Genomic DNA, 12,276 nt, shown 5'->3' with positions numbered 1-12,276 from the left:
TCTACAATATCTTTTCCAGATTCTTCCAAAATCATTATTGCAGAAATTATTTCAAAACGTGAATGAATTAATTAGGAAATTTCTTTGGAAAGGTAAGTTAGCTAGAATCTCCATAGAAAATTTAACTTGGAAATATCATATGGGAGGTTTACAACTCCCAAATTTCAAATATTACTATTGGGCAGGCCAAATGAAATTTGTCTCTTCCCTCTTTGACGGAAATTGAAATGCATAAAGTCGGAGAGAGAATGGCAGAAGATTTTATATATAAATGAGATTATAAATTTATTTTTGATGAAAAAGAGGCACCATTAATAAAACACATTTTAAATATCTGGCTCAAATTGTAATAATTTAATTGGTTCAAAGAAAACACCCTTGATTCAAAATAAAATAATTCCTTTAACTATGGACAATTTAATTCTACATGCCTGGTCCCTCAAAGGGATCGGCTATGTAGAAGATTGCAATGTACAAGGGCAATTAATGTCATTCAAACAGTTAAAAAAATAAATACAATATCCATAATAATACAATCTTCTGCTACTTTCAATTAAGAGCTTTTTTTAAAGAGATGTATTAGGACCATGATTTTACCAAAGTGCAGTGAAATGAAGATTCTAATTTGAAAGGCGATCACAAAGAAAATTAATTCAATAATGTATTTACTACTTCGATCGGGCATTCCCAAGCTGAAGTTATATAAATCAAAACAAAGATGGCAATTAGACTTGAATATTACTATTAATGATAAGAACTTGTTTGATTTATGTCAAGACTGCATGACTAATACAATTAATGTAAGATATAAATTGGTGCAATATAATTTTTTGTATCAGCTACATTTTACCCCACAGAAATTACATAAATTAAATTCTAATATATCTGATATATGTTTTAGATGTAGGAAGAAACAGGTACCTTTTAACATTCTACCTGGTCATGCTCTAAACTGAAACCTTTTTGGGAGAATTTTGGAATATTTTATTAAATCAGATTATTAGGAAGCATTTCCCGCTAAGTCCAGAATTGTTTCTTCTAGGAAATGGACATAGACCTAAAATGAGGCTGTCCAGGTATCAATTAGAATTTCTGAAGATTGCATTGCAGTTACCTGAAAGTCTGATTCCCTTCTGGACATAGCCTGAAGAATGCAGAAATGCTTTGTTGTGTTTCCCTGGAGAAAATTACTTACAGTGTAATGGAAAAATACAATGTTTTTGTGGGTATGGCAACCATATTTATAAATATAGGGTTGAATACATTAGACAATCACACTTTTTTGATTTTTTTTAAATCTTTTTTTTCTCCTGTATTTGTGATGTAGGTTAAAAAATAAAAACTGGACTTTCTGAGCTGGAATCTGGAACCCAACAGTTTCTTACACTTTATTTCCTATATCTTTTCTTTCTTTTTCTTCATTATTTCTTTTTCCATTCTTTCTTTTTGAGCGGTTTTTGCTTGGGGGAAGAGGGATGGAGTTTTTTCTTTTTTTTGAAAATTTGAACAACATATCGGTGAGTCCTTTCACATATATATATTTGTGGATAATTATTGATACTTGTTTAATCATAAAATTAAAATAAAATATTCAAAAAAAGTCTAATTATGACCGATGGGTTAAAAATGAACTTAAGTCATGCCTTTCAGTGGTTACTGGGCAGGAGTCCAATAATCCAGATCAGCAACATCCTATTCATCTACAAATGTTGGGGCTATGATATTGAATATGGAGTTGATTAGAAATGTCAGCAATTAATTATGTTAATATACTGGCAGGATGATTTACAAGATTCACCCAAAAGGCTTTAAAGTAGTCTGGCATGGGATGAGGATCCAAGATGGAGAGACTGATAAAGGATAGTAAGGAAGAGAGTGTGTTGAAGCAGAACAGGATGGAGAAGCATCGAGGCAAAGCCAGGTAAACTTTGTTGTGTTTATTTTAATGGAAAGAGCCAAGTAGGAAAAGCAGTTATAGCAAGACTTGAATGAATGTGAGGAATGGTTCAAATGCATTCAAGTTAAGCTACAACTTGCATTATATTCATGGAACAGAAATGCGTAAGCTGTGACGGTAGAGAATTTCCCAAAGGAGCTGAAAGGTGGCTATTCTCCAAAACAAGAGTTTAATGTATTTAACACGGCTTGTTTTGGAGGGTCACTGTCTTCCTTCCTGATTTGTTTCTTTTGGAAGAGGATGCCCTCATGTATTTTTATATCAAGGGAAGAGATACTGCTGTGTGCCTCAAGCCACCCAACAATCACACTACTCTTCTCCTTCAAGCAATGCCAAGAGTGACTGTTAGTTTAAGCCTCTCTTTATCGGAAAATATGAAGGCTCGAGAGGGAGCTTGAAAAGCCAATCTTCCAGTGATGTAACAACCCAACAAAAAAGCCTGGATCTCAATATAGCTCTTCCAAGACTGAATTATGCTGGTTGCCTTCTGCATGAGTAAACAACATTTACTTAAATGTAATCACCAGCCATATTCTGACAGCAGAATCAAGCTAACTGGCATGTTCCTGTCTTTTTTATTATTTTCTTCTTAAGATAGTGATAAATATGCTGTTTTCTATTCAGAAATTAACCTAAACCCAAATAATTTTTGTAGACAACAACCACTGTATTCATCATCTCTGGCACTCCATCTTTTAGAATGTTAGGATATAGGCCATAAAGTTCAGAGGATATCATACCCGACAGGATTTTCCCCAGGACCTTGAGAGAAGTTAGTGAGGAAATAGCGGAGGTTCTGGCAGAGATTTTTCAAATGTCATTAGAAACAGGTATAGTGTCAGAGGATTGGCGTGCTGCACATGTGGTTCCTTTGTTTAAAAAAGGGTTTGAGGAGCAAGCTGCAATTATCGGCCTGTAAGTTTGACGTCTGTGGTAGGTAAATTGATGGAAAGTCTTCTTAAAGATAGTATATACAAGTATATGGAGGGACAGGGTCTGATCAGGGACACTCAACACGGATTTGTGAGTGGAGGTTGTGTTTGACCGATCTTTTTGAATTTTTGATGAGGGTAGAGCAGTGGATGTTGAGTATATGGACTTCAGTAAGGCCTTCGATAAGGAAGGCTAAGTCCTTGGGTATTAATTTGGAGATAATCAAATGGATTCTGGAAGGAAGGTGCCAGAGAGTAGTAGTAGATAATTGTTTGTCAGGATGGAGGCCGGTGACAAGTGGTGTACCTCAGAGTTCAGTATCGGGACCGTTGCTGTTTGTCATATATATTAATGATCTGGAGGATGGGGTGGTAAATTGGATTAGTAAATATGCAGATGATACTAAAATAGGGGGAAATTGTGGATGATGAAGAGGGTTTTCAAAGATTGCAGAGGGAATTAAACTGTTTAGAGGAGTGGGCAGAAAGATGGCAGATGGAGTTTAATGAAGTGTGAGGTGCTTCATTTTGGAAAGAATAATCAAAGCAAGACATGGGAGGGCATTGAAGAATGCAGTGGAGCAGAAAGATCTAGGAATAGCGGTGCATTGTTCCCTGAAGGTAGGAGCGCATGTGGATAGGGTGGTGAAGAAGGCCTTTAGCATGCTTGCCTATATAAATAAGTGCATAGGATATAGGAGTTGGGAAGTAATGATGAAACTGTACAAGGCATTGGGTGAGGCCAAATTTAGAGTTCTGTGTGCAATTCTGGTCACCAATTTATAGGAAGGATATTAACAAGATAGAGAGAGTGCAGAGATTTACAAAAATGTTGCCTGTGTTTCAGCATCTGGAATACAAGGAAAGATTGAGCAAATTAGGTCTTTATTGCTTGGAACAAAGAAGGCTGAGGGAATTTGATAGAGATGTTTAAGATGAAAGGGATAGATGGAGTTGATGTGGAAAAGCTTTCCCATTGAGAGTAGGAGAAATGGATACAGGAGATCATAGGTTGACAATTGACGGGCAAAGGTTTAGGAGTAACATGAGGGGGAACTTCTTTAGAGTGGTTACTGGATGGAATGGGCTTCCGGGAAAGGTGGTGGAGGCAGGGTCAATTTTGTCATTTAAGAGAGTTGGATAAGTATATGGATGGAATGGGAGGGGGATGGGCAGAGTTCTGATAAATGGGATTAGAGGAGGGTACTTGGATCAGTGCAGACAAGAAGGGGAAAATTGGCCTGTTTCTGTGCTGTCATTGTTATATGGTTATACCCAAAGCTTTCCAATATTTTCTGTTATTTCTATTATGTTAATTAAAATGTTAACTCTGCAATCGTCTCCCCTCTGCCTCCTCTGTCCTAAAGAAATAAAGCCCAAATTACTAATCTTTCTTCATGGCTACAATTGTCTAGTCCAGACATTTCCTCATCTTCAATGTAATTGCATATTTTCTGTAGTATGGTGACCAGACGTATATGTAGAGCTTAAGCCATTGTCTGACTAATGTTACATAATAGAATCACAAGGAGGCCACTTAACTTTTCATGGCACTTTCCTGAACTAATCTTATATACAGTAAGACTCCTTACTCCTCCTCTCCTCAATCCTCACTCTGCAAACTCTCCTCACCCTTACTCCTCTCCTCAATCCTCACCCTTACTCCTCTCCTCAATCCTCACTCTGCAAACTCTCCTCACCCTTACTCCTCTCCTCAATCCTCACTCTGCAAACTCTCCTCACCCTTACTCCTCTCCTCAATCCTCACTCTGCAAACTCTCCTCACCTTTACTCCTCTCCTCAATCCTCACTCTGCAAGCTCTCCTCACCCTTACTCCTCTCCTCAATCCTCACTCTGCAAACTCTCCTCACCCTTACTCCTCTCCTCAACCCTCACTCTGCAAACTCTCCTCACCCTTACTCCTCTCCTCAATCCTCACTCTGCAAACTCTCCTCACCCTTACTCCTCTCCTCAACCCTCACTCTGCAAACTCTCCTCACCCTTACTCCTCTCCTCAATCCTCACTCTGCACTCTCCTCACCCTTACTCCTCTCCTCAACCCTCACTCTGCAAACTCTCCTCACCCTTACTCCTCTCAACCCTCACTCTGCAAACTCTCCTCACCCTTACTCCTCTCCTCAATCCTCACTCTGCACTCTCCTCACCCTTACTCCTCTCCTCAACCCTCACTCTGCAAACTCTCCTCACCCTTACTCCTCTCCTCAACCCTCACTCTGCAAACTCTCCTCACCCTTACTCCTCTCCTCAACCCTCACTCTGCAAACTCTCCTCACCCTTACTCCTCTCCTCAATCCTCATTCTGCAAACTCTCCTCACCCTTACTCCTCTCCTCAACCCTCACTCTGCAAACTCTCCTCACCCTTACTCCTCTCCTCAATCCTCACTCTGCAAACTCTCCTCACCCTTACTCCTCTCCTCAATCCTCACTCTGCAAACTCTCCTCACCCTTACTCCTCTCCTCAATCCTCATTCTGCAAACTCGCCTCACCCTTACTCCTCTCCTCAATCCTCACTCTGCAAACTCTCCTCACCCTTACTCCTCTCCTCAATCCTCACTCTGCAAATTCTCCTCACCTTTACTCCTCTCCTCACCCTTACTCCTCTCCTCAATCCTCACTCTGCAAACTCTCCTCACCCTTACTCCTCTCCTCAATCCTCACTCTGCAAACTCTCCTCACCTTTACTCCTCTCCTCAATCCTCACTCTGCAAACTCTCCTCACCCTTACTCCTCTCCTCAATCTGCAAACTCTCCTCACCCTTACTCCTCTCCTCAACCCTCACTCTGCAAACTCTCCTCACCCTTACTCCTCTCCTCAATCCTCACTCTGCAAACTCTCCTCACCCTTACTCCTCTCCTCAACCCTCACTCTGCAAACTCTCCTCACCCTTACTCCTCTCCTCAATCCTCACTCTGCAAACTCTCCTCACCTTTACTCCTCTCCTCAACCCTCACTCTGCAAACTCTCCTCACCCTTACTCCTCTCCTCAATCCTCACTCTGCAAACTCTCCTCACCCTTACTCCTCTCCTCAACCCTCACTCTGCAAACTCTCCTCACCCTTACTCCTCTCCTCAACCCTCACTCTGCAAACTCTCCTCACCCTTACTCCTCTCCTCAACCCTCACTCTGCAAACTCTCCTCACCCTTACTCCTCTCCTCAATCCTCACTCTGCAAACTCTCCTCACCCTTACTCCTCTCCTCAACCCTCACTCTGCAAACTCTCCTCACCCTTACTCCTCTCCTCAACCCTCACTCTGCAAACTCTCCTCATCCTTACTCCTCTCCTCAACCCTCACTCTGCAAACTCTCCTCACCCTTACTCCTCTCCTCAATCCTCACTCTGCAAACTCTCCTCACCCTTACTCCTCTCCTCAACCCTCACTCTGCAAACTCTCCTCACCCTTACTCCTCTCCTCAATCCTCACCCTTACTCCTCTCCTCAACCCTCACTCTGCAAACTCTCCTCACCCTTACTCCTCTCCTCAACCCTCACTCTGCAAACTCTCCTCACCCTTACTCCTCTCCTCAATCCTCACTCTGCAAACTCTCCTCACCCTTACTCCTCTCCTCAACCCTCACTCTGCAAACTCTCCTCACCCTTACTCCTCTCCTCAACCCTACCTCTGCAAACTCTCCTCACCCTTACTCCTCTCCTCAATCCTCACCCTTACTCCTCTCCTCAACCCTCACTCTGCAAACTCTCCTCACCCTTACTCCTCTCCTCAACCCTCACTCTGCAAACTCTCCTCACCCTTACTCCTCTCCTCAATCCTCACTCTGCAAACTCTCCTCACCCTTACTCCTCTCCTCAACCCTCACTCTGCAAACTCTCCTCACCCTTACTCCTCTCCTCAATCCTCACTCTGCAAACTCTCCTCACCCTTACTCCTCTCCTCAACACTCACTCTGCAAACTCTCCTCACCCTTACTCCTCTCCTCAATCCTCACCCTTACTCCTCTCCTCAACCCTCACTCTGCAAACTCTCCTCACCCTTACTCCTCTCCTCAACCCTCACTCTGCAAACTCTCCTCACCCTTACTCCTCTCCTCAACCCTCACTCTGCAAACTCTCCTCACCTTTACTCCTCTCCTCAACCCTCACTCTGCAAACTCTCCTCACCCTTACTCCTCTCCTCAACCCTCACTCTGCAAACTCTCCTCACCCTTACTCCTCTCCTCAACCCTCACTCTGCAAACTCTCCTCACCCTTACTACTCTCCTCAATCCTCACTCTGCAAACTCTCCTCACCCTTACTCCTCTCCTCAACCCTCACTCTGCAAACTCTCCTCACCCTTACTCCTCTCCTCAACCCTCACTCTGCAAACTCTCCTCACCCTTACTCCTCTCCTCAATCCTCACTCTGCAAACTCTCCTCACCCTTACTCCTCTCCTCAACCCTCACTCTGCAAACTCTCCTCACCCTTACTCCTCTCCTCAACCCCACTCTGCAAACTCTCCTCACCCTTACTCCTCTCCTCAACCCTCACTCTGCAAACTCTCCTCACCCTTACTACTCTCCTCAACCCTCACTCTGCAAACTCTCCTCACCCTTACTCCTCTCCTCAACCCTCACTCTGCAAACTCTCCTCACCCTTACTCCTCTCCTCAACCCTCACTCTGCAAACTCTCCTCACCCTTACTCCTCTCCTCAACCCTCACTCTGCAAACTCTCCTCACCCTTACTCCTCTCCTCAATCCTCACTCTGCAAACTCTCCTCACCCTTACTTCTCTCCTCAATCCTCACTCTGCAAACTCTCCTCACCCTTACTCCTCTCCTCAACCCTCACTCTGCAAACTCTCCTCACCCTTACTCCTCTCCTCAATCCTCACTCTGCAAACTCTCCTCACCCTTACTCCTCTCCTCAACCCTCACTCTGCAAACTCTCCTCACCCTTACTCCTCTCCTCAATCCTCACTCTGCAAACTCTCCTCACCCTTACTCCTCTCCTCAACCCTCACTCTGCAAACTCTCCTCACCCTTACTCCTCTCCTCAATCCTCACCCTTACTCCTCTCCTCAATCCTCACCCTTACTCCTCTCCTCAACCCTCACTCTGCAAACTCTCCTCACCCTTACTCCTCTCCTCAACCCTCACTCTGCAAACTCTCCTCACCCTTACTCCTCTCCTCAATCCTCACTCTGCAAACTCTCCTCACCCTTACTCCTCTCCTCAATCCTCACTCTGCAAACTCTCCTCACCCTTACTCCTCTCCTCAATCCTCACTCTGCAAACTCTCCTCACCCTTACTCCTCTCCTCAATCCTCACTCTGCAAACTCTCCTCACCCTTACTCCTCTCCTCAACCCTCACTCTGCAAACTCTCCTCACCCTTACTCCTCTCCTCAACCCTCACTCTGCAAACTCTCCTCACCCTTACTCCTCTCCTCAACCCTCACTCTGCAAACTCTCCTCACCCTTACTCCTCTCCTCAACCCTCACTCTGCAAACTCTCCTCACCCTTACTCCTCTCCTCAACCCTCACTCTGCAAACTCTCCTCACCCTTACTCCTCTCCTCAATCCTCACCCTTACTCCTCTCCTCAATCCTCACTCTGCAAACTCTCTCCTCACCCATCACTCGTCTTGCCCACTGACGCTCCACCCTCGGCTGCTCCTTCCCCGAGACCCTTCCAACTAACCGGCCTGCTCTCCAGCAGCACGGGTGGGACAGCGGCCGTTCTCACGGCCACTCCGCCGCCGTCCAACACTTCGCACCCAAAAAAAAACGGCCCACCGGCGGAGCGCGCTGACATCAGCGCGCAGCACGTCGTAGCCGGTGGCGTGCGGGAGATGGGCGGGGCTGGTCCAAAAGCCTGGTGCTTTTGAAGCTTGGCAAGACAGATGACAAAATGGAGCAGCAAAAGGCCATTCAGCCCCTCACTTCCATGGCTGATCAAATCCCTCCATCTGGTTGTTATATTTTACTTTATCATTGGAAAGAATAACTTGAGCTTCTCTGCCTTCTGAAGAGGCTGCCAGACTCACCACCCTGATGAAATTTCTCCAGATCTTGCCTCTAGAAAGAACACCCCATCCGCTGAGGCAGGGAGCTCGGTTCTCCATTCCATCTGCAACATGTTTTTCAGCTGCCTGCTCTTTGAATGTTATAGGTTCTGTGAATTTCCCTCTCATGGCTCTTCAAGAGGGGGAACGATGAGAATGGGAGCGATTGCTGTGCACACAGCGTGTGTGGAGAACTTTCAGGATTCTCTCCAGCAAAGGGGTATGGAGGCATAGTCATGGGACATGACCATGTTTATGGATTTTAAGGAAGCAGGATTTGAGGATAAGATAGGAAAATGATGTAGATCAGGCACAAGCTTGATGAAATGATAGAAAAGGTGAAATAGCTTTTGCTGTTTCTTATGTGCAGGGTTGCCCAAGGCCAATTAAATATTTAGGCCACTGTGGAATTGGATAAGAGGTGATACAAACTGAAAAGTGGCAACACACCCACTGCCTTAAAACACATGCTCCTCACCAGCAAAACAGTGATTGCAGTGAATTGTCAGTTTCTTCAAAATCACTTTCCAATTTTGCATCCGCAAAAGAAGTACAAGGACCGCAGGAGGACTCGAAAACCACCATAATCTTCCCATCCAGATTTCATGCCACCCTACAGCATTGTGCCTTCAATGTTGTTCAATCTAATACACCTAACAGCACCATTGGAACATCACCACATGGACTACAGTGCAAAATAGTGCCTCATGTCTAATTCCTTGGAACGTAGAAGGCTGAGAGGGGATTTGATAGAGGGGTTTAAGATAATGAGATAGAGTTGATGTGGAAAGGCTTTTCCCATTGAGAGTAGCAGAGATGGATACAAGAGGTCATGGGTTGAGAGTTGATCGGCAAAGGTTTAGGAGTAACATGAGGGGGAACTTCTTTACTCAGAGAATGGTTACTGTGTGGAATGGGCTTCCAGGAAAGGTGGTGGAGGCAGGGTCAATTTTGTCATTTAAGAAAGAGTTGGATGAGTATATGGATGGGAGGGGGATGGAGGGATATGGGCAGGGTGCTGGTAGGTGGGATGAGAGGAGAGTATTTGGATCAGTGTGAACTAGAAGGGCCAAATTGGCCTGTTTCCATGTTGTAATTGTTATATGATTATATGGTGATTAGTGATGAATTCTAGCTTTGGTAAGGCTGATCATATCTAATATTAAAGATTGTTTAAGATCTTATTGAATTATTCAATTAGAGAATGGGGGGTGGGTGGGGGGGAGAATTAAACTATTCAGTGCCAGAATGTCAATATTTCAAGTCAAAGATTGTTTATCAGATATGGAATACTGGTCAAGGAATAAAGATTGAGCAGGGAACAAAGCAAAACTTCCCTGCTACTCCTCAGAGAGAAGAGCTTTTCTGCAAGCAAATGGGGGAGTTTAACTCTATCTAAAGACAGTGTAGCATCCAGCACAGTACTAAGTAGTAGCAGTCTCGAAATGCATGCATGGGAAATGTTACTTCAAGACCAACTCTCTGCCCCAGCAACAATGTTCCTCACTAAATGATAACTGTTACAGTACATATCCAAGCCCAATATCTCAAAAAGGTCATTAATGTGATTTTTTTTCCCCACCACTGCTTTTGGAGTGAATTTGTGCTGAACATTTCAACAAATATTTATTAAGTTAATTACATTTTTGTGACATAAATTGTTTCATAAAATAGTCCAGAAGTGCAGGGGCTTGCTGCTGTCACGTGCAGCTGTAGGGCTCCTGTCCTACAGTCGCACAGTCATTGATGTCTGCAACATGGCATTGTAAATGAAGGTATTGTTGAATGGTACAAATTGCTTTGTGATGATCTTGATGGCCTCCTGAGCAGCAGCTCCTAAAGATACAAAAACAGGTTCCACAACATTTAACGAGTGAAAGACTTGCATTTGCAAAGCAGATTTGACATCTAAAACAACTTCAAATTATGAAATACTCACATCATATCAGCATGTCATAACTGTGGCAGCCAATGCACACTTAGCAAGCTTCCTGAAAGGATATTCTGAAAAATGTCATTTCTGGATAAAATGATAACCCAAGTTAAAGATCAACCAGGATGCTAGGCAGGGACCACAATTTAGTGCCAAGCAGCGGGCTGGTAGTTTTGGTTTAGCATCTCAGCTGAAAGACAGCATTTCCAAAAGTGCAGCCCTTTCCCAGTTCCTCACCAGATTTTTATTCCACCCACTAAGCCACACAACAAACTGGTGTTGAAGCATGGCAACACTGCAAGCTACTCCCAGATCTTCTTTTATGTTTACCACTGCCCTACTCTTCTATCCTTCCCCTAATACTTTGAAGATTACTAGCTCTACCCTTAAACTTCCTTTCAGATTTGGTGATCCTACAACATCCCCCTCTGGAGTGACTGACTTACCTACCATTATCATACTCCTGAATTAACCTCACAATAGTAAAATAATGTTGCCTTTGTTCAATTCTAACTGATCTCTCCCTGTAACTCTGTACTTCTGTATTGTGTCTTGTACTGTGCATCAGATGTCCAACTGTTCTACTTACAAAACAACCTATGATTGCATATTGGTACATGTGACAAATTTGAACTTGGTCTGTCAATAATTATGGAGGTCACTGTTAGTCAAGGTCCTGGTAGTCAATATTTCTTGAGGAACCCAGTCAGAAGAGAAATTAGGATGAGAATTCCTCCATCAACCACTGTTGCAAGAATGGACTAATTCTGCACGCAAAGTTTATAGTTTAAAAAAATTTAGACATACAGCATAGTAACTGGCCATTTCGGCCCATGAGCCTGCGCTGCCCAATTTACACCCAATTAACCTACACCCCCAATACACTTCAAATGGTGGGAGGAAATCAGAGCCACTGGGGAAAACCCACGCGCACACAGGGAGAACAGACAAACACCTTATAGACAGTGGGGGATTCAAACCCAAGTCCCTATCTCTGGTGCTGTAAAGGTGTTGACCGTGCTGCCCGAGATGAGAACATGCCACTCATTTCTTTGTCTTAATTCTGGTGAGCTAAAGAAGTCCTGCTTAAATACATTTTTTGCTGTAAAGTCTTACAGCCTACAATACATTGGCTGATATCAACACACTGAGCAGAAATGCAATTTTAAGTGGTTTGTGTCAGAATGTGATGATTTTATTTGTTTACTAATTTTCAATATCTTGGCATTGCTAGTCCAGCCGTAAGTGGTGGCGAGCCATGTTCAAGAAGCTCTACAATACTGCAGGTGAAGGTACTCCCATAATAATCTTGGGTAGGGCATTGCAGGATCTGGACACAATGATAATGGAGATACAGTGCAATATTTGCACATCTGAATACATGACCATTGGAGAGGAAAGTTACAAGTAGTTGAGTATGCATGCT

General features: G+C 43.7%; 2 protein-coding genes across 9 annotated transcripts in view; both read right to left on the bottom strand.

The window, feature by feature from the left end:
* Positions 1-8,642, bottom strand: part of terb1 (telomere repeat binding bouquet formation protein 1) — a 108,206-nt gene extending 99,564 nt beyond the window's left edge. For 5 of the 6 annotated variants that reach the window (XM_069902034.1, XM_069902030.1, XM_069902032.1 and 2 more), the window contains exon 1: positions 8,554-8,642. The gene's annotated coding sequence lies outside the window, so the exon portion shown is untranslated. Of the gene's footprint in view, positions 1-1,114; positions 1,178-8,553 lie in introns of all 6 variants that reach the window. The other variant, XM_069902031.1, reaches the window with a different exon arrangement.
* Positions 8,643-10,517: 1,875 nt separating this feature from the next.
* Positions 10,518-12,276, bottom strand: part of nae1 (nedd8 activating enzyme E1 subunit 1) — a 29,775-nt gene continuing 28,016 nt past the window's right edge. Inside the window, exons 20-21 of one of the 3 annotated variants that reach the window (XM_069902028.1) lie at positions 10,857-10,937; positions 10,665-10,753 (exon numbers count right to left, since the gene is read on the bottom strand). In XM_069902028.1, the coding sequence (XP_069758129.1) occupies positions 10,897-10,937 (41 nt within the window). In that variant the 3' untranslated portion in view covers positions 10,665-10,753; positions 10,857-10,896. Of the gene's footprint in view, positions 10,754-10,856; positions 10,938-12,276 lie in introns of all 3 variants that reach the window. The other 2 variants (XM_069902029.1, XM_069902026.1) reach the window with 2 other exon arrangements.

The sequence above is a fragment of the Narcine bancroftii genome, chromosome 10, assembly GCF_036971445.1.
Source record: "Narcine bancroftii isolate sNarBan1 chromosome 10, sNarBan1.hap1, whole genome shotgun sequence".
Lineage (NCBI taxonomy): Eukaryota > Metazoa > Chordata > Chondrichthyes > Torpediniformes > Narcinidae > Narcine > Narcine bancroftii.
The sequence above is the reverse complement of the archived record's forward strand: the minus strand, read 5'-3'. Positions and strand labels throughout refer to the sequence as shown.